Below are 26,669 nucleotides of genomic sequence, written 5' to 3' on the forward strand. Positions count from 1 at the left end.
CGTTATGTAGACCGGATGCGGGGCTCACCCAACCCACTACAGGTCACAATGTGTGCCGAAGTTCCTCGTTCGGGGTTAAAGCAGCCGAGACGTGAAGCTCGCTACTCACCTCCGCCAAAAGCCGAGGTTAGGAATGAGTGGATCAAACCAACAAACCGAAAAGCTAACTAATGGCGGAGTCCTGAGCAAGACATCGTCCCTTGCCAAGTTACACCATTCCTGCGTGCGACGCGCAATCTTTAAAATGGTAAACAGTGATGACTTAAAACCACAATGGGGATGTGCTTACAGTAACCGGAAGTCCTCGACTTCTCAAACTAGGGGCTATTGCTATTGATGGGAGATTTTCCCATCAGGCAACTTGCCCTTTCTGAAAAGGATTTTGATTGGATGGCTCTCTGGGATTTGAACCAAGAAGTGTTGAGATCGATTTGGCTGGTTGCCACTGACTCTTCTTGGGGTGGGACACTTCAGCTGACGTCCTCCATGATTGGGGGAGGCGGTCAGTGCCCTTTAGGTATTAGTAAAGGAGGGCGGCCTTTCTGAAGATGAGAGAAACTTGCCAATCTCTGGGTTACCTTCTTTCCCACCTAGATGGCGTGCACCGACGAGGTGAGCCCGGTGTCAAGGGTCATAATGTGTGGATCTGTATCTCCACTCCTCTAAATGTCTCTTAGCATAGGGAAAGCTTTTACCTTAAGGTACAATTTGGCTGCACGTGACAGAGACAAGCGACCGAGGCAGGCGACAGAGTTACGAGACCGGGACTGGTCGCTTCCTGTCTGCTCTCTGTACAATCGTATGAAGTACAATTACGAGCGCGAGACAAAGACAGGCGTCAGAGACAAAGCACAGGAGACCGCTCTCGGACCAGTAGAGTCTCGCGACGGGCTCAGGCAGCACGTCAGTACGTAACCAAACTGCTTATGATTCAATCTGAAATAACTCCTGAAATTATCTTCTTCTAATGATAAATGATTCTTTATTAACAGACAGAAAGATCCTTCTTCACGTCTGGTTTTGAATATTGAACTCGTAGGTTTTCTTTGTTTCTTTCGCAACAAATAACACAGCAACACATCATCTTCTTCTTATTCTTCGAGTAACCTTTTTAGAAGCATTTTTGTACTCATTTTCCACAGAATATGTGCACGTATGTCTCAACAAAACAAAGAAAAGAAACACTTTGCTGCATGTCTCCTCAGAAGTGTGTGGCGACAAGCTGCGATGTGTCCGTCTCCCGTCTCTGTCGCCTGCCTCGGTCGCTTGTCTCTGTCGCGTGCAGCCAAATTGTACCTTTCAGAAGAAACAATGATCCTCTTAAAAAAATTGTGAAACCCTGGGATGGAAAATCACGGTGTAAACATTCTTTAAATACAGAGGAAGAACATGAGGTTACAGAAGCAGATCTGAGCGGTTCCTGAAATAACAGGGCCTGAAATCAAGCCACGATTTAACGTGAGGTTCCAGTTTAAAGAACTGAAAGCAGAAATTGGCCAAATGTTGCGTGTCACTGGTCATTAGATCTGTGAACAAGGGTTATGCATTATGGATGTCGGGTATTTAACAGTTTGAACAACGACCCGCGTGTCCTGCACCCACAAACTGAAAAGGGCCCTCCCCAAAATTACCGGCGTCACGCACCGAGAGGCAACACCTGCTGACAGATTTTCCGAGGTCATGAACATAAGTTTTGGCTTTTCTGAATACACTGAAAAAGACAGACTGTCGATTTTGTATTACGGGTTGTAACGCCGTGTACACTTGTGGAAAGACACCAAAGTTCCGACGAAACACACCCACGAAAGAGAAGCTGTCTTCCGAAATTCCGAGCCGTCTTGTCGGGTAGACCTTTATCGTCGTTTCAGAGGTGATTGGTGCGTAGCACCTCTGGAACGTCGGAAAACTTCTACTGCACAAGACGCCTTTATTTGCAGAAAACATCTTGGTAAAAGCTGCAATTACCGAGAGTTTTGAACCTGCAAAACAGTGGTAAATACATCTTCCACCTGCTTTAACATTAAAAACTCAAATTTTGCAAACAGTGTATGAGTCCCATATGCATTTTTAGAATTAACAGCGATTAACATGTTTGAAAATGGTTAAACACCATCAGTAAACCCAATATATCTTATATGTCTATACTGGTATTACGTAATCCGAAAGTAAACCCTGAGGTTAACAAAGCTAAATCCAAATCAGCTCGCCCAGTTTCTCTGAAATCCAATCGAACGTCGTCTTCCATTCTGCCTCAATCATTTTCGAGCTCTTTTCCTCCCGCCACGTCTCTCTACATGCTCAGCCCTCCTACCTCACAACGCATCCACAGAGTAGTACCACGACCACCAGCAAACGCACACGAGAGCTGTTGTAATTATCCTTCAAAATAAGATCTGTAGGCATTCATAGCGGCTTTGATAGAACAGAAAGAATGCCTTCTTCATTATCAAACCTCGTCATTACGTCCCAAGTAAAGATACAAACGTCTTAAGATGCTACGGTACTGTTCGAACAGACGGTCTCTTCCTATTAAATTTGCAGTAGGAGCGTCAAACTTTGTTCTCTCTGTAATTTGTATCCTGAATCAGGACAGGGACTGCAACGGACTCACCTTCGGGTTCCGTAAAAGACGCAGAATATCTTTATTAGGTGGGCGACGGTCAAGTGTTCACGGACTCTGGCTACGAAGATCCACCAATTATGAGGGGCAGCAAACAGAAAGGAGAAGCTAAATTCGGCGACATTTTCGCACCAGATGGGGAGGTGACAGTTCAGCAGGGGAGAGCCGAGAAACTTGGAAAAGGCTGCTTCTCAGTACCACTTCGCCGACTACGAATTTCGCCTTCAGTCACAAAGGAGTGAGCCCGGGACTCCGTTGTCTACTCGCCTGAGCTACGTCCAGTCAAATATTAAGACAAATAACTAAATATAATACTTAAGTAAAGTAAAGTAAAGCTGTCCCACCATACGCCATGTAGGCGCTTGGGGGGAGTGGAGGTAAAGCTCCTCTCTTCCTTGACCTCGGCACTAGATGGGGGTGAGTGGTCAGCATCACGCCCCGGCCGGCTTTACCCCTTAGAAAGGACCCCGGTACCCATTGTAGAGGAGGCTGGGTGGGCCCCAGAGGCTAGAGGAAAAATCCTCTGCCCCCGTTGGAGATCGAACCCCGGTCGTCCAATCAGTAGTCACTCACTATGTTGACTAATCTACCCCGGTTCCACAACCACCCGAAACCCGGAGGGACCGCGGAGACCAAGGTCAAACATCGTAGTGCTGATGGAGGAAGCGAGTACAGTGTTGCCAAAGCACATGGAAATCAAGAGTACAACAGCCACAGAGGGCGTTATCATTGCTTCACAAACAATGAATGCAGTCGTGTTCATATGAAGGAAAAACCAAAATTGTAGGTCTAAGGGCCAGCGCACACGTAATACTTAACCGTCGACTGACTGTTCTGTCGTTGTCGGCTGAAGCATACGATCAATAAACGACACGACAGTTCAGTCCACGAGCATGCGCACACGTACGTCTAAACAGTCGTTCTCTTGTTCTCTTTTGTTCCACGTTCTTCGCTCTATCCTCGCCGAGTACAGACGTCAGGAATGTCGCAAGAAGAGAATACCGAACACTTAATTGAAGAGGTCGAAAGACGCCCTGCTCTTTATGACAAAAAATTGAAAGATGTAAACATCAATGTTAAAAGAGAACTTTGGCAATAGATTTGTTCAGTTGTGGTACCAGGTTGGAGCGAATTGTCACCCGAAAAAAAGACTGAAACAGGTTAGTTTATTTGTTTTTTATTTAATTTCAACAATTACATTTTAACAATTTAAATTTTTACTTATAGTGTAGACCGATTTGCTTGATAATTTTTATTTTATTCCCAATTAAATGTTGTTTCATCTTATATGGCACCAAATCTGTCATTCTTGCCTATTACATTTTTTCGTATTGCTTTGGTATTGATCCTTGAAGTGAAATGAAAAACTTCGACAAGAAACTCCTAACATCGGTTCCGCAATTTCGTACTTTATTAACAACAGTACTTCCAAGAGGACACTCATATACAGGATATACACAAATAATGGAGCGGTTTCAAAAGTTAATAAAAAAATTATTTCTCACCTTACACGGGCACAACTTACACCGTCAGGTGAGAAATATTTTTTTTATTAACTTTTGAAACCGCTCCATTATTTGTGTATATCCTGTACAGTATCAACAAAACGTGTGCCGTCCTTACAGCGAACAAAATTATGAAGTACACAACATGCCTTAATTATGCAGTCGCAGAAGCCGATGCTGACATCTAATGGTCTGTGCAAAACCCTCCATTTGTTAGCTAAAATTCCAAAAGTGCACTCCACCATTCGGCGAGCCTTTGTATGTCGATAATTATATATTCTTTTGAGCATTGTCAACTTTTTCTTTCCATATGGCCTCAGGACGTGTTTTGATAACCCAAAAGCTTCGTCCGCCACAACAGAGAACGGCAACGCTCGGTCGTCTTCATAAGCAGGCAAAGGCATTCCAGTCGGGATGTTTAGGTTAGGTTAGGTTCCAACGTTCTCCCCATTTTCGAATTCTTAAAAATGGTTGAGTCACTTGAAAATCCGTATGATCCGACATCTATAAATATAAATTTGTAATCTGCATCAGTCCATGCCATTAACACCTGTGAAAAATACTTTTTATAATTGTAAAAAGTTGATCCACTTGCAGGAGGTTGGATAATGCGAATATGCTTTCCATCAATGGCACCTATTACATTGGGAAACTTGGTTCTTTGTTAGAATTGATCAGCTATTTTGATCCAATCTTCTTCTTTTATGTTTCCTGGTATATAGATCGGTTGTAAAATACTCCAAATGTTGGCGCAGGTGCATTTGATTATCAACCTTAACGTTGAAGGTGCAATTAAAAACTCAAAGGACAGCGAATTGAAGCTTGCGCCGGTTGCCAAATATCTGAAAAAAATGGGACAAGTCTAGAGTATGGTCATAATACAATACAAATACTATCACATCACAGAACATAATAGACCTACACGTACAACGTAACATAAAATCACACAACATAGCATATAATAGTAGGGTCGTATTATAAACTTATATTATATAAAATATTGTCACAATTTCTAGGTCGAGACATACAAAAGAAGTGGCAGAATTTAAGATCATGTTTTAGCAGAAAGCTTCGCGCCCAGAAACAGACCAAGTCCGGCCAATCAGCATCGAAGAGGAGGAAATATATGTATTTTGAAAAATGGAATATAGATCAACGGAAACAAATGTAATATCAGATGACGATGGCGATAAAGAAGAGGGAATCGACCACGTAAACGAGGCTGAAAACAGAGCACAATCTTCCAGGGAAGAAACAAGGAACAAGCAGCAGCCTTTCGAGGAATCTTTACTCAACAATTTGAGTTCAAGAAATACCGACGACGAAGATGTCCACTTCGCACTTTCCTTAGTTCCTTCGCTCAAAAAGCTAGGCGAAGAGAAAAAATTAGAGGCGAAGATAAGAATTTTGAGCGTGATTAAAAACTTAAGAGCAGAACAATTCCCCCTTTCACGTGGAATGCAGCTGGGCCATCTGGGTTAAAGGAATGCCTTTATTTGGACGCAAGCTTCTGAAACAACCTCAGTCAACTACGAAGAAATACAACGACGTTGCTCATCTACTCCAGTGCATCCTGATTTCAGTTCTCCAAATTCAAATGACACAGTCCAAACATATTATTCCAATTTCTCTTGTGATTCTTACATATTAGACCTTTAGATACTAGGCTGTCTGCCTAGGTTATTTGTCTACAGCAAGGCATAACTTCACATTGTATCTAAGTTTATTTCTTTAACAATAAGGGAAATAAGAATAATAAAAATAATTAATGTAAAGTTGATTTTATTTATTCACTTACCTTAGTGTCACTGCCAGTCTTTCTTCAGGTGAAATAGCGAGACGCATATCCGTAACTTGATAGGTTATACTCGGTCTCCATTTGTATAAATCATTTCAATATTTTTTAGTACGTGGGTAGGGGGAATACTCCTACACAAGGTCATAACTCGAGCTACTGTGGCTAGTCCAAAGGTGTTCTGTGAAGCAATATCATCCACCCTTTTTAAATAGGTTACTTGTTTTGTTCTGTTTTTCTTTTACGACGTGAACAGCTTCACCATCTTGCCTTTATATTCCCTTTATAATATTATGAATGTCTTGCACCTGTTCTGCTGTTGCAACCCCGAACAAAACTTGAGGATTTCGCCTCCAAAATTTATCAAGCCCCTCTTTCGACGGTGGTTCAATGCAACATCGCTTGGTGTGGGCAGTGGCCTTTCAAAAGTGTTCAATTTTCTGTTTACTCTAGCTTCTCCCAATCGATCAAATTTCTCACATTTACTCCTTGGCATGCCCATCAACCCTCTGTTTGCAATCTTGTCTCCTCCAAGCATTCCACATGCCCATCCCATCGGAGTCTCCTAGGTTTCACTAACCTCACTGTGCTAGCTGGCCTGTGCAATTCTCATCGCTCCTAGTTGTGTAATATTCTAAATTCCTCAGTTATTTCATCCTTCCTATGTCCAAGTATCCTTCACCGATAGTTATTTTGAAATTGAGATCAAACCCATGATATTTTACTCGCCGAAAACGCTAACCTCTGGAATATCCTTTCGACTGGAAATGGCTCTTTTGTGACTGTATGTTACACGTTTATTTCGCACCTGTTAGCAGAGGGCGCCATGTGAAAATGAGGTCCAGGTTAGGTTGCATGTCGGTATTTCCGAAAAGTGACGCATAATAAGATTGGGATATGTGAGTCGCTTTCGCAGTGGTCTAGAACGGCAGATAACCGTCCCATGTACTGGCTACTCTCTGGCAAGAAATCGGCCGAGAGAATAAAAGCGTAGACGTTTTGTTTACGACGGTACACAACGAATCCAACGAGACCAAGTGCCATCTGTTTCGCGTCAGTTACACATGCCACTGACGTGGAGAAGGAAACCTGGAAAAGCCGTTGTCACTTATCTCCTTCCGGGGAGTGGTCGTAAATTGTATCGTGGGAGATCAATGCCCTCCCCATGTGAGTTTGTGACTTCATCACTAACAACAGATGGACAGAGCGGGGTGTCGAGCTCTGCTCCCTCAGGGTCGAGTTCCACCTCGGCCTCTCCTTCTGTGGCGTCCGCTGGGACATCGCTCCGGGGCATCCCTACTCCGCAATGAATACCTAGGGATTACCTGGTCCCGCTCGCCTGTCTCTGGTCTGCGACTGTCCTGTACCTGGGTTCGATAATGTCGGCTTAGTTCCCACTCGGAGTCCCGTCCTTCATCCCTGTCTGACCCATCCGAGTCCGTATCTTCACGATCATTACCGGGGTGGATTGCGGGGGCGGTCCTTCCGCCTTGAGCCTAGATTCCCATAACATCCTTTCATTTTATTCACATTTACCCCAATTTCTCTCCCCTGAGGAAGCCTCACGACAAAGTTCAAATCAGATAGTCTTCGAACCACTTCATAAGGACCCCTCCATCTTATTCGAAACTTCAGACAGGTTTGTCTGCCCTCATTCATCTTTCTCAGATACACCATTTCCCCGGGTTGAAAGGTCACTAATTTAGTTCCCTTGTTTCTCCCGTCCGATCTGATTATTTTCCCTCACCACATCATAGGCTTCCTTCAACCTGTGAGCCAATGTATCGATATGCCCTTGAACCGGGTCCAGGTTCAAGTCCGGTTTCCTGGTTACAAATTTTGAAGTTATCAAATCGTCCTCCATAGGCAAGTAGACATTATAAAATTCAATTTGAAATGTGCAACAAATTGTAGGATATATATTTATGTGTCTCTGAGTTTATGTTGACATGACTGTGTCACAACACGCGTATGCTTCGTAGTAAGATTGTATTATTTGGAGCCAAGTGTGACTAAGTAGACTTGGTTAAGTTAATGGTGGGTTTTATTAACTGGCTATTCTTCCTTACACCTTAAATATGAATGTTTTGGTGGAAAGTAATGTTTTCTTGTGTTATAGTCCTGTTAATATCTGACTGAAGTCATTCAAATGTTTCTTCAGCCATAGTATGACATATGATTCTTGAAGGATGTTGTGACTTTGAATGATAGAGGATGTTATGGTCTATTTTAAGACTTAATTAGTTAACTTCTCATAGATGTAAATTCACAAAAAATTTCTTTTGTTTTTGTAATTTATTGGTGTGTTTACTACTAAAAATTACTGAAATGCACTGTTTAAGTTAGACCATATTTTTCTGTCTGCCTGTCCACAATTAATGTTCAAGAACTGCTGAACAGATTTCTCCAAAATGTAATATTGGGAAATTGTCTTAAAATTTGTCAGCACCTTTCAATTGTTGTTTGTTTCGGACAATATTAACAGGCACTTTGCACATGGTAGTGAGTGGATGTGGAATTCCTCATCCATTCACAATGGCCAAAGGTAAAATTATAGTCATCAGAATTGTTATGTTGTGTATATATTTCCTAACTTGTTTGTGATCAATTTCTTTGGTGGTTCTCTCATAGGTTTGATTACATGTATTTTTTCCATTGTTCCTGGTCTCTTCTTTGTTCAGTCAGTATTTTGAAAACTTGATTGTGCATACAAATTAAACTTTTCTCCTTTACAGAAAATGTAAATATCCTTGGGTCAGATGACGCCACAACATGCATCATTGTTCTCCGTCATTCAGGTAAGTGTTTAAATTATACGTTGCAGTAACTGTCATACTGCAGCTCAACATATTAGACAGTATAATATGGAGTAAAATAGGCAGCGGAATTCACCATAAATCTGTCAGTGCCCCAAACATATTTATACTGATCTGAAAATCTGATGTATTGGAACCTGTCCTTTTTGAGATGAATCCAGTTCACATCCTGGTGAGACCAGTACTAGATGCTGAGGAATAAATTAATGCTGTGCATTTCATTGTTTATGTAATTGTCTTTAGTTAGTGTATCTGGCACAGTCAATTTAGCAGAAACTTTATGTAGTTACAAATTGATACACCATAACCAACATCCAGCTTCTCCTGTTGAGAATGTCTGTCTCTTCACCTGACCGCTCTTCATTCTTGGTCTTCCAGTATGTTGTCTTGAAGGCATAGTTAAAGAATGATGACTGGCTGTCATTACAGGATCAGGAGCTGTGGCAGTAGCGCATTTAGATGGTGCTGGAACAGATGAGGGTGTTATGAACGTGATTCATAGAGTCCAGGAATTAGCCCTGGGTTATCCTGAGGGACATCTAGAATTGCAGCTCATTGGTGGTTTTTTCAGATAGCCATAATTATTCAGAAGGGTTGTTCCACAGTATCATGTGTAAGTCATTATTTATTTTCCTTTGGAACAGTTGCATATGTGTTGCTTGCCATATACAGTCTGCTTTAGATTTCAAAGGCAAATTGTCAGTGATCACATTAACATATCCAAATTGAATGAAGTTCTTAACATGCATCCTCCCATATGAAGCTATGCAGAGATATAGAAGGCTGTATGAGGGTCACCCCAAAAATAATGCCTACCTTTTTAGGCACATTAAAATCCCTATAGCGAGCCGATTAAAATCACTGTAAATCCATTTGTATTTATATGTGTAACAACTTGAGGAAATCTGAACAGATTATTTAAAAAATTTAGTATTGTGAATTTAAAAAAAATTGTTGAGCAAGTTCAGTTTTGGTTTGAAGTGAACATTGATAATGGTCACTGTATATTTTCTAAGAAATATGTGATTACAATTGAAATTTGTGGTTCTTATCACATTTTAAGCAGGGAGATGTGATAACATTTTTGATTGTGAAGTGATAAGATCCAATAGAGATGAATTTGTTTAGAGATGATGGTGATGTTTGTGTGCATACAATAGAAAGATTGGTACAAAGCTCGGGGTCCGCAGTGGCCGTGTCATCTGAGGTGTGGGCCTTGTTCTGCTTGGTTGCTGGGACCGTGGGTTCGAATCCCACTCAAGCCATGGATGTTTTTCGGTGTTGTGCTGTCCTGTGTACAGGTAGAGGCCTTGTGATGGGCCGATCCCTCGCCCAAAGCTCAAATTGGTAACAACTTGGACCTGAATTATAATTAATATTAATTTTATCATTAAATAACCAGATCTGAAATAAGTAGAGTACCTGATAGTGGTCATATGAAAGTCCAATGTATTGTAAATAATTCCTCTAAAGAAATTATAAGGTTGTGTTAACAGAGAGTTGTAATAATATTTTTAATCACTTTTTGTTTCTATGGCATAGAACTGAAACACACGACTTCTTTCTGTTTCTTTATTTCAGCATCTAAAACATAAAGAGAAGTGTTGGTAAATATCTGGTGGAACATTTCTTCAGCAAGTAGCATATAAATGTTACTGTTTAAAGAACATGTTAAAATTGATTGCTTTTGTTTATGGTTTGGTTGTTTTTCTGTCCAGATCAGTGTTGACTTTGTACCAGCCAATATATTACTTAATTCTCATGACTTTATCACTATAATTTCCTTAATTGCATAATAGTCCTTCATTTTTCTGACAGAATATGCTGAAATTATATAGATAAAACTATGTTAGAACAGAATAGAGAAACGAATTTTCTTTTGACTTATAGGAACAGAAGTTTAGTAAAACCACTAAAGGTATGGCCTAATACGTGACAGGATTATGATGATGGTGATTTGATAACAATATTTCTTTCTGTTTTGGAGTTACTAGATTTGTTAGGGTTTAAATGCATTGTGACTGCCTTTTTTACCCCAGAATGAAAACTGATTTCTTTTCATGTTTATGAACTTGGCAGGAGGTCAGAAAGAAGGCCTCATGTTATCATTATGTACAGTGCACCTGACTACATCATGATAGCCACGATTGTGCGTCAAGGAGAAAAGAAGGACAGTAGAAGTTAATGTACAGTGGAAGCATTATGTTATATAGAAAATGTGAGATCATGAAGTGTTGTTAGACTTTTATGTATTCCATCATAATATACTAGCCAAAGTACATGTTGGCTTGACTTTTTATTTATAAAATGCAGAACCACTCTTTTCAGGAATGAAATAACAGATTTTACATAACACTGCAAAAGAAACTGGATATACTGCATTAAAAGAATGAGGATCAGAAAAATATAATTAATATGTCAGTTCAGTGAAGGGAATTAGTGATGTTGACCCCTAAAGTGTTCGAAGCTTTTTTTGATTTTAATTTTGATGTATCCTGTAATTTGATTTGTTTGCTGATGTGGTATGCCTCTAAATCATGATAGATCCAAATATCTTTTTATACTTATTTTGCTAATGCAGTATTAAATAATCCACTAATCTGTTAGGCAGCCAGTCATGTATGTGGCTCCAATGTGTGACATTCAGAAAGCCTTAATGTACTTAATTAAATGTAAGTGAAGTTGCATAATATATAAAGCAAAAATCTTATTTAAATATTTTGGAATATCTCGAGATATTCCAAAAGCAGGGAAACTTGTGAATTAGAAGAGTCTGAACGTTTTTGTATTTTAGGCAGTGTTCTGATTAACACAGATACTTCCTTTCAGATAAAAGAAATTACTGACTACATGCCCAATATAGTTATGATCAAAATCACAAGTCCATATTTGATTTCTCTAGTGTGGTCTACTAGGTTATGTCCCTGAAGATAAACATGATATGTTCAAAATTATGTGGAGTAACATATTATCTCCAATTTCAAGGTAGAATATTGAAGTGATATATTATTCCAAAACCATACAACCATTTACAAGACTGCTCAGCATCCTAACCTACAGGACCACAATCCACACTGTCACCACTCTGAAAACCTAAAGGTTCATACAAAAACTGCTGATTTAGCTGACTGAATTAATTGAAGAGTTTGCCCACAACAAAAATGTGTTATAAATACCAGATTAAGGAATCAAAGTTTGTATTATGTGGATATTTAAGGTTCTCACAGTGGTGGGTATGAAGATGACTGTCTCCTGGGTTGTTGCACCATGTAATGTTGTAGACATCTACCAGTGTTCCAGAGGTACTTGCTGCCTCCATCATCAGGGTGATCATTGTGATGATAAAAGCAGCAAGCACCTCTGAAACACTGATAAACTTCTAGCAGACTACATGGTGTAACAACCCAGATGATCGCCGTCTTTGTACTTGTATTATCTTTGTTAAACCAGCGTCTGTGAACTATGCTCGGTCTTTGACTCCAATATTAGCCGTGCATCACAGCATACTCACTGTCCAGTTAACCATTCATCAGAGTAATGTACCTCTAAACCATTAAACCCCAAGGTTTGAAGTTCCCTTTTCTCCTACAATAAAGAATAAGTGGTTACTATTCAGACAGTCATATGTTATAATTGTTACAGATTCCTTCCATAAGCAGTTAGTAGAGATTGATTTAATTCTTGCCTGTGTGGGAGAACTGAACACTACAATTCGTGGTGGTGTTCATTGGTCAATACTTTACGGAGTTGGTGAGTTGAACAGAAAACAGTCCATCTTTTTTATTGCTCATTATGTCCAGTTGCAGATAGTTAAATTACTTTCTCTTACGCTCAGCAGAATATAGGAATAATCAAAATCTTGGTAATACTCAAGTATATCCAAAGTACCAATAATAGAAGCGTAACCATCATCATATTGCATGCTTCAAGGATATGTCAGAATCATACAGAGTTGCAGCATGCATGCATATAGGAGCCCAGGTGATTGAAGACAGCTCAGAACGTCCAGCATAGCAAAGCTAACAACATTGGGGTGATTTAGAAGCCATTCGGTAATGTAGGTTAAGTCCTTATTTTGCCATGAAGCATGAAATTTGGTGTTGCATTCTCTAAAATATGTGATAACAGGTAAGAGGCTGCAGGATATGAAAAAAAGTGAAAACATTTGGATAATCAGTTCATACAAATGTCTTTGTTACTGTCTTTTTTACAATTTATAAGAAAGCACAGAATGTCTGTTCCCTTTTCTCATTTATATTGGAATTTTTAATCAAGTATGACCCAAAATGATATATTTTGTTCTTGTGTTTATATCAAGTCCGTTCAGTACAGTCCTTGACAAGCTAATAGTCACTAATCTCTTCAAAAAATTCCACACTTTTTATGGAACCTGATGGCTCATTACGTTGTTGCAAGAGCCTGTAGTTGATCCCTGTTCTGAATCCCGTGAATCCACTCCATATCCTCATGCCTTACTTTTCTGAGTTTCATTTTAATGGTATACTTACACCTACATCTTGGTCTCTCAGTGGTCTCTTCCCTTCAGATAACCAACTTAAATTCTGTATGTGTTTCTCATAGCTCCCATCCATGCTACATGCCTTGCCTGTCTCATCCTACCTGATTTGGTCACCCTAATAATACTTAGAGGAGAGTACAAATTATGAAGCTCATCATTTGTGTAATTTTCTCCATCCTGTTATTTTCTCTTCTTGAAATCCAAATATTCTCCCTAGCTCCCTGTTCTCATGCCTCCTTGGTGTTGTTTTTATACACTACCATTATGTGTTTGTAGGTGTGAATGTTCCCAGAAACATTTCCAGACAAGGGTCTTGATCAAGCTCTTCACGGTGCGCAACACCTTACTGGTGGACAGCAGGTGATATAAGACTGTCACTCTGAACTTCCTGTCTTGTAATGTTCATCATTACATATGTATTTTAAGAAGGGAGATTAATCCTGTGATATAAAATTCCAGTCAGTGAAGAATTGATTTTGATTTTGCTATAATTTATATAACAATTAAATTGACACTCGTCTACTTAAAGCAGGTTTTTGTACCCATTCTCTCAGTTGTGAGATATTATACCATCAGCTTGTAAATTTCTATGTTTTAAATATTAATGTTTTATTTTCTTTAGATTTTGGATGTGTACGATTGTCAGCTGGGATTGTTATAAATTGGACCATTTAATTATGATCCTCTGTGAGGTGTTGACCTCTGGTTAGAGCAGACAGATGATTTCATTTTGCAGCATTTGTCCACAGCACCAGAAGTAGAGCCACCTCATTTTGTCATGCAGTAGAATGTGTATGTTTAGCTTAATTTAAAATATAGTGTATTTTAATTACAGTGGTATAAAGCAGTGATTATGGAGCCATCCACTTAGTTTTGAAGAGAATTTCTTTCCCAATACAAGACTGCATTCAGAAAATAAACAGATTATCAGAAGGACAAGTGAATCACATTGTATATCAGTTGTATTTATAATTTTTACTGTTTGCACATTCAAATTGTCATATGCCATACAGTTCAAAAGTGGTATTAAATTTCTCTTAATTTCTTTATACAACATTTTAACTGTTAATAGCAGAGTTTAAACTGTCTGAATTAGAAGACGTACGTCTTTGTACTCACCATCATGAGAACCTCAGACCTTACATTTGAATTTGATCTAGCAGAAATGACAGGAGCATTATCAAGTGATAATAAATCAAAGTACTGAAAGATTAAGCATTAGATATCTATAGACTAAGTAATAAAATAAGGATTACTAACTGGAATTAACCTTTATTCTACTGTAATAAGGAATTTGCTGCCAGCCAGACTTGAACTCCAAAGGTTAATATTTGAGTGATAGGCTATTGTAATATGAGGTTAATTGGATCAAGTATGTAAGACATAACACACGGACCGTAAAGATTAATAGCTTGTATTATGCTGACAGGTGCGGGCAACATTGAAGTACATCCAAGACCATCCATTCCCAGATGTGACAGTGTTCCAAGATAAGCGGTCACTCTACTACCGGAGGGATGAAAACAGTGGAACGTGGGTTCCGATACAATATTGAAACACTAGTGTAGGAATCTGGACACTCTTGGCTAAGGTTATTACTTTTGGGAAAGTAGAATGTCTATTACCCAGAAATAGTTTTCATAGCAAATAAACTTATGAGCACACAGATATTGATTGACGTAATACTGTTTCTTGATATGGTATTTAAACTGTTAATGCAATTAAAATGTGTTTAACATGATCATATATTTGCAGTCATGTGAAATATAAAACATGTTGAGTCACAATGTATTTCACATTTATATTTGCAAATTGAATTAAATACCATTTTTACAGAATATGACATTGTACATGATTAAGAATGAAGCCAAAATTATATGCGTAGTGTAGGATATAGGGATATAATGCATAATGAAAGTATAAGTTTATTAATTTTTGTACTTAGCATCCTGATGCTAAGAATGTATTATCAGTGCAGAATATTCTACTCCAAAGCCTTGTAGCCAGATACATTTTTCGTCAGTTCATTTCGTATCATATTGTATCATGTTTTATTAAAACAGTGGAACTTTATGCAACTTCACATCAGTAACAGTGACCATGATATATGCATCGTCAGTCAAAATGCAAGTGTTCATGAGTTTATGGTGCAAGTTAACACTGTTGTTGTTTCTCAACATGACGTTGGCAGGAGGGAGTGTGATTATGAACTATGACATTCCATCTTGCCTCATTGTCTGTGACTTACACAGATGCCACTGACCATGGAGTGAAATGTTCACTGTTGCGCAGTCAAACACATACAGGAAAGTATCATTTTAAAATAGTTAACACTGGACAAGTGTTTTGAAAAGGATTATACATAATAGAATAAGATATGCAAGTTTGTTTTACTCTGTTTTCATATCTAAAATGTCTTATGTCCTGAGACTGTATGTGATTGCTTATTTCTGCTTAAGTTAGGTGAAATATGGATGGCATTCTGCCTATGAAAAAGACCGAGCTTTTGTATATCGTGAAGTATTCTTTCAACATGCCAATGTAATGTCTTCTGACAGAGAACAGATTCCATCGCATACGAAGACAATAGTACGTGACATTTTGATATTCGTCTGTAATTTTTATTTTGTTGTCATTCAGAGCAAACTAGCACTACTGAAATTAACACTGATATTGTGAATGTGTAAGAAACATCTTATAATTAAGAGTTTTAAATATTGCATATTAATTTGTTAGTTGTTATCCTCTGCGGTATCAGTACATTTCATTTCTAGAAAGACTGAAAAACAGTTGGTTCTAAATTATTTTTAATTTCCAAGTGAAGCTGCATCCTGTATCTCGACGGTAATGAATTTTAACTAAGTTGAGCTGTAAATACAGTAGTGTAAAAAATACATCATGGAACATTTAGAGAAAACGTATTTATCCCTACATTTTTACAGCATTTGATTGTCTAAGCAGAATTTTGCTGTGAGATTGTACAGTTCAGTGTTAATTTCAAAGTTCTGTCTTGTTACTATTATCTGTTATCTGTATTTCAGATTTTTATATTTTCTAATTCTGGAATTATGCCCCAAGGGCACATGCACTTTAGATGTAGATTTCTTTATCCTTGCCATGCAGACCAGGAATGTAAAAAGATACATAATAATGAGAGAAATTGTGTTCTTAATTTGCCTGACAACTGTATGTATGGCCAAGCAGTTTGTAGTACCTGGAAAAGGTCAGTAAGTCTCGACCATGGGGTAAGATGTTTTGCTGTTCTACCTGTGAGTCAGCTGCACTGAACTATGAGACTTCATGCACCAAAATGCAGTGTATGTAACAAAACATGATTGCTACATATGTTGCAGCTGTGACTTTGAACTGAAGCTTAGAAAAGCAAACTAAATGGATGTCTCTTGCGTCATAATTACCTGATATGTGAAAATAAAAATTGGCCACTTCTCATATCATCGTGGAAGGAGACATTTATGTATACAAACAAGTTTGAAATAGAGGTTTGTCAATACAAAATCAGACTGAATTTTTACGTTTCTTAATTTGGTCTGTAAGAGTGAGAGAAAGGAGAAATACTTAAATGAAACTGAATCACAATATTTTAGATACAAGAGTGTCATATATATATATAATATTGAAATTATAAGTCATGTTGTTTGTGAGCAAGAGGAAAGATGTTTATTGCGTGCTCATATATAAATTGCGAGTGTAAATGAGTATGTCAAAGATATTTTATATTAGTTATGTTTGTATTACAAGCTCTGCATTATTTTATCTTGGCTATTGAAATATTTTAAGGTCTTAAGTGAAGCAGGATTGACTTGAAAGAATTTTCCCTTCCCGTCAAGACAACCATTACAAAGTGTTTGCAGTTTCGTGATTAATTCATAGATGGCATCGCATAATAGTTTGCTTCCTTTGAGCTATTAATTTGGAACATTCTTCGTCAAACCACGGTTTATTTTGCTTTCTCCTGTAGTATCCTAGTTTCTCTTTGGCTGAAATTTTGATGCAGTTTCTGACATTTTCCCACTTCCTGTTGATGTCCACACTTTCATTATCTTCATTTGTCTCTAAAATTTGAAACCTATTCGAAATTTCAACTTGATATTGTTCCTTCGCCTCCCCTCACTTAATTTTTTCAAATCAAATCTTTCTGTGTCAAAATTTTGTTTAGTTTGTCTACTTACTGAAAGCCGCTCCCTCACTTTTGCTACCACCAGATAATGATCAGTGTCACAATCTGCTCCTCTGAATGCCCTCACATCAATTACATTTGCTGTCTTCTATTATCTACTAACACATGATCTATTTGATTGTGTGTGCTGCCATCTGGAGAAGTCCAAGTGTATTTATGAACATCACGGTGTGGAAATTTTGTACTTTTTACAATTAAATCTTTTGACGTAGCGAAGGTTACTGCTCTAACACTGTTATCATTACTAAGTGCGTGGAGACTCTCCCTGCCTATTGTGAGTTTGAAGATATCCTCCCTCCCAATTTTTGCATTGAAATCTCCTAGCAGAATTTTCATGTGATACTTGCCAAATGTATCAAATACTGATTCCAATTCTTCATAAAAGCTATCCTTGATATCATCCCTTTTGTCCTCAGTTGGGGCATGAACATTAAGGATAATGATGTCGCACCAACGTCCTTCCAAAATTACGTAAGACAACCGGTCACTAACAAATTCTACTCTCTTAACTGCTGCCCTAATCCTGTTATGAACAAAGAAACCCATCCCTAACTGATGATTGTAATTCCCCTTTCCATAGAAAAATGTAAAATTGTTCACTGGGATCGTGCCCTCCCCCTCCCATCGCACTTCCTGCACTGCCACTAAGTCTAATTTATAATTCTCTAATTCCCTACTCACTGATTTCAGTGCCCCAGCCCTATAGGGGCTCCTAATGTTCCAAGTACCAAATCTCATGTCCTTTTTCAATTGCCGTGGTCGTGCCAAAGAGTGCGTCCTGATCCGAGGCTTGGTTGATTTTTTCGTAACACATCTTTTTTTTAAAGGTGAAAGGTTGTTAGCCCTACACCCAACCCCAAACCTGGAGGACCAGGGTATCACTCTTAGTCTAGCGCATCTCCTTAGATCTGTCCGGCTTGGGTAACCCTACCATGAGCCGAAGCTCCAGCCGGCATAGCCCTAAGGGTCATTTGAGCACGCAAGCCTCCTCACCCGGCAGATTGCCTTCGACAAGGTGGTGATAATTCGAGAAGGAAGAAAGTGTCTACAGTAATAATTAAGTTTTTTGTGCATTTCTATGTTGTAGGGTTTGTTTTTTAAAAGATTCCAATTCCTTGGCATATTATAATATTGTGCCTGGTACAGTCATCAATTTGCAACTGAAGGAAAGAGGTGGCAGGAAGAAATAAGCACCACAGATAATTTAATCAGTTACTATTCAGTATCTCTAATTTCAGATGCTCAAGCTTGGTAGGTTTCATTCGTACAGAAATCACTGATTACCCCATTCTAATAATTTGATAAGGTAATCCAAAATTCAAGTAGTCGTGGGCACCTTCGACAAGGTGGTGATACCTTCGAGAAGGGACAAAATAATATATATAACATATTAAAAGATTATGAGTAAATTACAAATACTTGAAAGTTTTCAGTACTTGTTCTGATTTTATTTTATTATATTCAGTGTTTAATATCATATTTGGTCGTCTTGTAACTTGGGTTGTGTTCCTTTATCTCTAACAAATTATCACTTCTTTTAACTTTGTTCCTGTAATGCAAGAAAATGTATGAACATAACCTTATTTGTAAGTTAAAGTTCTGTAGATCAGACTTTCAGATATCTTCTGCTTCTTTGTTCGCTTCAGTCTCCAGGATGATATGAAAGGTAATTTCTCTCTTTAAATATTTATTTTAAAAGAGGATGGGTTGGTTTGTTTCACTGCCACCAAAACTAAGAATGCCGCCACCATACGCTTCCTGGACAAATATTTTAAGGAAAACGTTGCCTCATGATATCATTAAGACGGAGTTAATGAACAAACACAATTAAATCTCTTTTCTTTAGAATGGTTTGCCCAGCCGCAAACAAATCATGACAAAGGAACTTGTAATGTTGATGACGGATTCGAGGTGTACAGTCTGAGCGGAATAAGGAAGCAACAGGGGAATGACTAGTTATATTTTAAAAGAATTTGCAACTTGGGACCACTCTCTTAATTAAAGAAATATCAATTATATACCTGAATTCATTATGTTGATGATGGTATCATTGATTGGTAATTACCACACAACACTTCTTCTTTTTCAATATTCCACACAATGATGTTACTGTCATCAAGACCACCCAAAGATATCAGACATTCACTGTCACAAGTAAAGGCAACTGACTCCACATGAACCTTGTGGATGTCATATTTAGATACAAGCTGAGTAGTCTCAAAGCTCCACAGGATGACAGGTGCCAGACCAATGAGTAGCCTAGAGTGAAAATGGAGGAAAATCAGCACCACATGAACTTGAAGGTGGACATCAACGTTCTTAGGTCCTGAATATTGAGGTAGCATGTTCCTCTGAAACACTGGTATCCACCCACAAGTTCACGTGGCATTACAAGACATGAGGTATAAAGTGTTAAGAAAAGGCACAAACATGCAACACATTTTATTTTTCAGTACATTCAGCTTCTTACGCTGGCCACACAGGTCTCATTCATAAGCAGTAAAGTGTTAATACTCTCCCTTAAACAATTCTCTCATCTCTCATACAAAATTCCCCCACTTTCTATGGGTTTCCGCAGTTACAGTAATTACGTTACTGAAAAAACCCTTTTATAGAAATTAGATCTAAATCATTAACGTCTTCGTCCACCATAATTCCTTAATATTTAAATCTTCGGCAACAAATTAAATATGTCTGCAATATAATAAAACAATCAGTTGGGAAATAAAGTAATTATACCCCACAGTTATATATATATAAACAATTTCAAACATCTTTTGCAGCCATAGCAACGGAACAGCTGAATTCACGAACTATTTCAATGACGCCAATTCATGAAATCTAAATAGGTAGGTTTGTTTTAATCAGTGACTAAGTAGATGATTCATAGCTATTACTACGTTATAACAGCAGAATTGCACATAAGTGTCCCCTCTTAACCATACCATTTTCAAGGGTAAAGCGCTTTTCTTATTTTACATATATCTTTGAAAATAATCTCACACGCTTGTGTTGCGATGTTGGTAATAATGTGTACCGGGAGAGTTGTTTTGTTTTAACTTAACCGAAACTCAGCGAATACATAAACCAATTAATTACTGATTCTCAATTGTATTATAACTTCAATAACTATAATAATGGTGGAGTGTTATTTAAAATTCTCAGTGCCAGAGGCTTACAAGATACCTCCGACAAGAAAATTGTAACCTATATGGTAGCTTCCGTAACGTCATTGGACTTCCAAAACGAACAAGAAATTAATAAGGCAATTGAAACTATTCATATAACGAACATGGTCAGTTAATGCTCCTGTAAGTAATTCTGCCTTGTTCTTAATATAGAATCCACGTTTTCCTTTTCCTTCATATAATGTTACAGATGGAGGTGCCTGACTTGGCGACATACATGCTTGAAGATGAACGCCAGGGAACGTTCAAAAGTTGGCCATTTAACGAAGATACTTCATGCAATGCCCGGAAGGTACAATATAAATATATTTCGTTGTAAACATATAAATTCCGGCCTGAATAAATATACAAACAAATGTAGCAATGATTTGGAGGTGTGCTACGTTGTATAATCTATTGCCTGCTTTTAGATGGCTGAGGCAGGTTTCATTTTCTGCGGCTCGAAGGATGAACCTGACCTAGTTCAATGTCAAGTGTGCCTAAAGAAGCTGGATGGCTGGAAACAAGATGATGATCCCTGGTATGTGGAATTTTATTTTGAAAACTTGGTGAAAAGGGAAGGCTGGTGATGTTTCAGAACATTTGTTATGGTACTGCTGGGTACAGCTGGATGCCAGTTTTTTGTTTTCATGTTGTTGCACAAACAAATACTTTTAAAAATCAGAAGATCACAAAATGTACATTTTTAATTAAATCAGTTCAGTTCAGTGGCAGCCATAGGCTGCAACATCAGTTCATGACCACTTTGAGGGAGAGGGAGACTCCAGTTACAGTATGGCACTGTCACTGCCCAACTCTAACTTTTTCTGCAAATGTCTGGCAGTTGTTTCCTTCTTGAGCTGAATTGTCTCAACCAAAGTACTAATATCACTTAAGCCATGTGCCCTTCCATGTTTTGGTGACATTGAAGACAGCCGTAAGAATGTAGTCAGCAACAGCTATACTAGTAGTACTGTCATTCTCTTATCTGATACCCTTCATAAGTGAAACAGGATCTCAGAAAAGAATGAAGCCATATTTAAAAGTATGTAGTTTATGGCAAAAATTTAAGTTAAAATAGGTATAATTCACAATGCAATATTTCCTAAAGTTTCTTGCTCTTTCTAGGAATGAACACAAGACACATTCTTCCTCTTGCTTGTTTTTGAAGATTGGGAAGAAAGATGCTGACTTGACAGTCTATAATCATTTTGATTTGTCCCTTGAAAGGACCAAAAATATTATGGTTTGTACACTTTGTTTATTACCTGCATGGCAAATTTGAAGCAGTTGCAAAGTTGAACTGTTTTACAGACTGCAATCAAGTGTATGTACTTTTTATCACATGCAAGGAATTCAGCACCACAGCATGAATTTCTGCTGCTAACAGAGTCTGGCAGCAAGTACATCTATAACTTTGGTCTAAATGTTAAAAGAGAATAAACAAATTCTTGGTAGTGTTCATTGGGACTGTGAAATGCTTATACCTTATATAAACAACTGCAGTGTGTCAATGTGAGGTCTGTGAAATTTAAGTCTGTATAAATGTACGAGCATCATCATGTTACGTGCAGACTGCAGAAAGTAAATTAAATGATGTAAGCAAAACAAAGTAGGTAAATAATTTTGTGGTGCATGTGGACAGTGATGTCCTTCTGTTTTTGACTAAGCAGTTTATAATCTGTTCTTTCAGAAAGCAGAGCATGCTGAGCAGCGAGCTGCCTTCATAAAAAAGGCTGAAGAAGTGAGGAGGAAGATAATTAAGTTACATGAATCAAAAAAGTAAAATTACGAGTCACATGAGACAGATTTACCAGGTTGAAATTCGGTAAACACGGGAAAGTAACTATTCTCTGTGCTTGAAATGAAATTTATTGCACCTGCCCTTACTTAAATCATTTACACATAACAAAATACTGTACAATTTTCTCTCTCTCTGTCACTTTTGTTAAAGTAAAATGTGCTCCTGACAGATCGGATATTCTGGCTTTATAACCGTGATCTAGCGTCATCGGTTTTTGTTGTATGTTGTCTGAATAAATACATGAACTTACACTGGAGGGGCCCAGTTCATATTAACAGGTCAGTTTTGAAATAAGTAAAGAAATTTTGAAGCACCTATAATCATGAATGATGCAACTGTCCTGGTGGCAAAGCGTGCTGAAGTTATTCAACTTCTTTTTTTGAAAACGTTATCATCAGTTTGTAGGCCAAGAAATTTTGTCGTTCTGCTTGTTCAGTTGCTTTACATTTCTAGTGAGAGACGCTCCAGAAATACATAGTTAAAGCATGCCTAATAAGAGTATGATAATTATGCGGATTAAACATTTCTAGAGAAACAATACCAAGATAGATGTTAATGCCTGTTCTATCGTCAAATCATACAACAAGAATTGTTAAATGGTTTGCCTGAATAGAAGGTGAAATGTGCAGAATAAGATATTATTTTCAAGATGTTCCAAATATTTGGCATGAGAGTAAATTGATTTGCTAGTGAAAGTTGTGTCTGAGTTTCATGTAAAAGGGCTAATAATAAATTAAATAATTTAATTTGTAAATTCTAAGTAATAATAACTCAGAGTAACTTAGTTAAGAAATGAGTTGTGATACTTTCATTGCAATAATACTTCTTTGATAATGATAAAATTTGACTGTGAATCATGAACATTAACCTGAGAAATGCCAGAAGCAGAGTAAAATTTTTTCTAACGATTTTTATAACTACCAAAATGTTGAAAAATTCTCTGCATTGTTTAAATTATGTGTCTAGTCGGTCACTTTGTGTCATTTTATAATTTAAAATATTGGAAAAAATACTGTGATACCAATATTACGTGTTCCAACCTTAAACAAATGGCATTTTTAAGAAAGTTTCTTGTCCAGAAGTGGCCCATTAGACCTAACATAGTAAGTTTGTGGATGTCTGTTGTGCTTGGAACTGTGATTCCAGGAAATTTATGATATAATTTTCTCTGGCACTTATTAGTTGAACCAAGTTCATACTGAAGAATATGTTCAAAAGAAAATTGAATCATATAAGCACATAACATTTTATGTTAGATACAGTTGCACGGCTGTGTGAATAATTTTAGTGGTAGTTGCTGTTAGTCCCTGGCAATGACATGCAGTTACTGCAAGGAGCATTTGAAACAGTACATATTCATAAATTGACATGTTTATTGATCAGCCTTGTGTTTTTAATTCTCATCTTCTCTCACCAATTTATATTTGAAATGTTAGTCTACTATACTTGCTGTCGTGTTTCCGTATTGGTCTGAAGTGTAAGAACATTTTGTCCAGTTTTGCATCTTAAGGTCATCTTAACAAATGTTTAGGTCAGTTTCTTTATAAACAGAATGAATTTGTTGACATTTCTCTCGAGGCTCATAAATTTAATTTGTTATGTATAATAGATTACAGTTTTACATGAAAGTCTGCAGTTTTAATTGAGATTTGTATTTCAGCAATCCTTTTTTATGTTAAACTGCTACCCATATTTCTAAGAAGAAAGGTTGGTGCTTACTGGTTGTCCCATAAGTTCAACACCATAGGAGAGCTATGTTATTTGGCTGAATATGGAAAATGTAAAGACGAAGAATTGTAAATCTTGTGTTTCCAATCTGAAATACTGTAATTTTTTACCTTGGGCGAACCGTTACTGTGCTACACTCTGCATTATCAATAGTAGAAAGTTATGACAGTGTTGCCACATTGACATGACAGTAAAAGGGGAATGTCTTCCCAGAGTAGGGAAATGCTGTAGTGAAGGAGACATGGATACTACAGGAAATACAAATGAATGAACTCAGTGGTGAAGTGTCATGTCAATGTAGCAACATTTCCGTAACTTTATTATTGATGATATAAAGAATGTTACACCATAATGGCTTGTCATAGGTAAAAGATGCCAACACTTAAAATTGAAAACACATTATTTGCAACAACATTGCCATTATTTTTATTATTATTATTTATAGTTCTCCTATGGCCAAAGACTTATGGATCATACTGTACACACACTGTATTGAATCACTGTTCTTACAGACTGTTCTAGAGAAGTGTTGAGTGACAAGAGTGGGCATTAGTAAGAGTGTAATAGTGTGGAATCTGTTTAAAATAAAATTTCCATTAGTTTTTAGATATGCAGGATTTGTTTTATAATATTTCATATCTGTGGAACAAAGCTCAGTAGAATCAATAGTTTCAGAGTTTTAATATTTGTTTTGTAGGGGGACAATTCTTCCTCTAATGTTGATGTTTGAGGTTCAAATTGTAGAAATATTTACTTGTTTTCCTGTAGAGTAAACAATTGCTGTAGTATGTTAGAAGTTCACAAACGTTTCACACGTCCTTGCTGCCTTATCGTCAGGGCGATCACAATAGTAAAGTTCTACCAGACTACACGGCGATACAACACAGAAGACAGTTATCTTCTTACATCTTACTGGTATGTTGAACATAGTCTGAAGTACATTTGTTGTTCACTGATAAAAGCTGAACACAATGTCACTTACCGGCTCCAGGCAAGAACTGTCACTGCATGTAAGTTTTTATTGTTTTATGGAGTGATGCTTGACTCGTATCGGGAAATCCACGAAGTTTTTGGCGGTGAGTCACGCAGTCCAACCTGGAGCCAGGAAGTGACATGTACGTTCAGATATATCAATAAACGCGCTTTACAAAACGGATAACGACTTGACTGTGCTGACGTCTTCGTATCATTCCCCCCCTCCCCGACTAATAACAGACAAAGCCCAACACCATTCTGAAATAAGAATCAACAATTTTCACTATTTCATCACAGACCAGAATATTTCCTTATCGCTTTGTCGTCAAACATTTGTAGTTTACGTTAAAAACCTCGGGACAGGAGACAACAGGCAAAGCGATTGGTTAAATTATTTTTAATGTAGGCCGTATGTATTTCAAAAATCAGGTAAATCGACGATAATTTTGACCCAATTCTGAGTTCAAACGGATCTTATTTTCGATTGTTTTATTTACCCTTACAACCACGCATGAATCAAAAAAAGCATATTATTTTTTTGTACAGTTCAGTCTCATTATGCCCCTCCATTCCCACTATGACACAGGGGAAGCAAATTAAGCTTAATTTTTTTCTGCTGTAGGTTCATAAAAAACAAGATGTCAGTTTTAGGTTGGCATATAAATTTAACTGCTGTCTTTGAAATTTGAATGTTCACATTCGGGCTGAGATGAAAATAAATTGTTTACTGCTACTCCAATGTTCTAAGAAATGTAAAAGCTTCTGGATAATTAGCACTGGAATTGAATGTGCCAAGAACGCAGGACCATGACACAAATGAAACATCGTTCTAACTGGCTGGAGAGACAGACGAGATTCATTAAAACAGAAATTCACAACCTGAGGCCCGCCGATATATCTTGCTCTCATCGTCATACTTTGTTGATGTCATCAGTATATGACAGGAAAAGCTGAATGAGGGACTTCTAGTCAATACCTAGAACGCGTCTTAATGATAAGCATTGGAGAAATGCACTGGAAAATCGCAACAGAAATTAGAACTTAAAAGTTGATTTTTGTTAAAAAAATGTTTAGTAGCCCCAATTTAGTACAAATTTCACGTTTCCATATCCCCGCAGCCTGAGAATCGATAAGAGGGGACCAAATATGATCCGAGGCCTGAGACCCTCATCTCATAATATTTAGTCTTTGTCGTAGAATAATAGTGGTTTCAAACTCCTGTACTATAGGAATTTAATACTAGGTAAATGGTTTAACAGTAAGCAACTTCAAAATATGGCCAGCTGGATCATGTGTAATCTGTGCTGAATGGATGATAAAAAGGAGACACAGTCCTTACATCCAAAAGAACTTACTAATTCACCATTACACACGTACTTGAATGATTTTTAGGAACAGTTTTGCTGTTTTTATTCTCAATAAAATTCATAAATACAATCTGTGAGTGACATGCACAGTCTTTAATGTAAAGGCAAGTTGTATATGTAGTTATCCCTGACCTGTAAAGCTTAGTGATGGAGGCTGTACATGTCACAAACAGTA

General features: G+C 37.6%; 2 protein-coding genes across 5 annotated transcripts; both read left to right on the forward strand.

Moving 5' to 3' along the window:
* The first annotated feature begins 594 nt into the window (after positions 1-594).
* Positions 595-13,504, forward strand: LOC110840602 (protein N-terminal asparagine amidohydrolase). Its single transcript, XM_087343829.1, is given in 7 exon segments — positions 595-612; positions 2,650-2,814; positions 3,720-3,780; positions 8,656-8,718; positions 9,166-9,299; positions 9,301-9,349; positions 12,379-13,504. Coding segments are annotated over 7 exon segments (693 nt in total). The 3' UTR covers positions 12,582-13,504.
* Positions 13,505-20,221: 6,717 nt separating this feature from the next.
* On the forward strand, positions 20,222-24,760 carry LOC147874642 (baculoviral IAP repeat-containing protein 5-like). Of its 4 annotated transcripts, none has more exons than XM_087344475.1 (5): positions 20,222-20,302; positions 20,832-20,933; positions 21,052-21,161; positions 21,749-21,866; positions 22,314-24,760. In XM_087344475.1, the coding sequence occupies exons 2-5, from the start codon at positions 20,832-20,834 to the stop codon at positions 22,404-22,406; spliced, it is 423 nt and encodes a 140-aa protein (XP_087200601.1). In that variant the 5' UTR covers positions 20,222-20,302; the 3' UTR covers positions 22,407-24,760. The 4 variants fall into 4 exon arrangements, with proteins under 4 accessions (XP_087200601.1, XP_087200602.1, XP_087200600.1 ...); XM_087344476.1 differs by having other exon boundaries at positions 20,297-20,409; XM_087344474.1 differs by lacking the exon at positions 20,222-20,302 and adding an exon at positions 20,509-20,718.
* Positions 24,761-26,669: the final 1,909 nt, after the last annotated feature.

This window comes from Zootermopsis nevadensis, unplaced genomic scaffold (assembly GCF_977971745.1).
Source record: "Zootermopsis nevadensis isolate Lab colony 2312 unplaced genomic scaffold, Znev_1.0 Znev_ptg000007l, whole genome shotgun sequence".
In the NCBI taxonomy this organism is placed as follows: Eukaryota; Metazoa; Arthropoda; class Insecta; order Blattodea; family Termopsidae; genus Zootermopsis; species Zootermopsis nevadensis.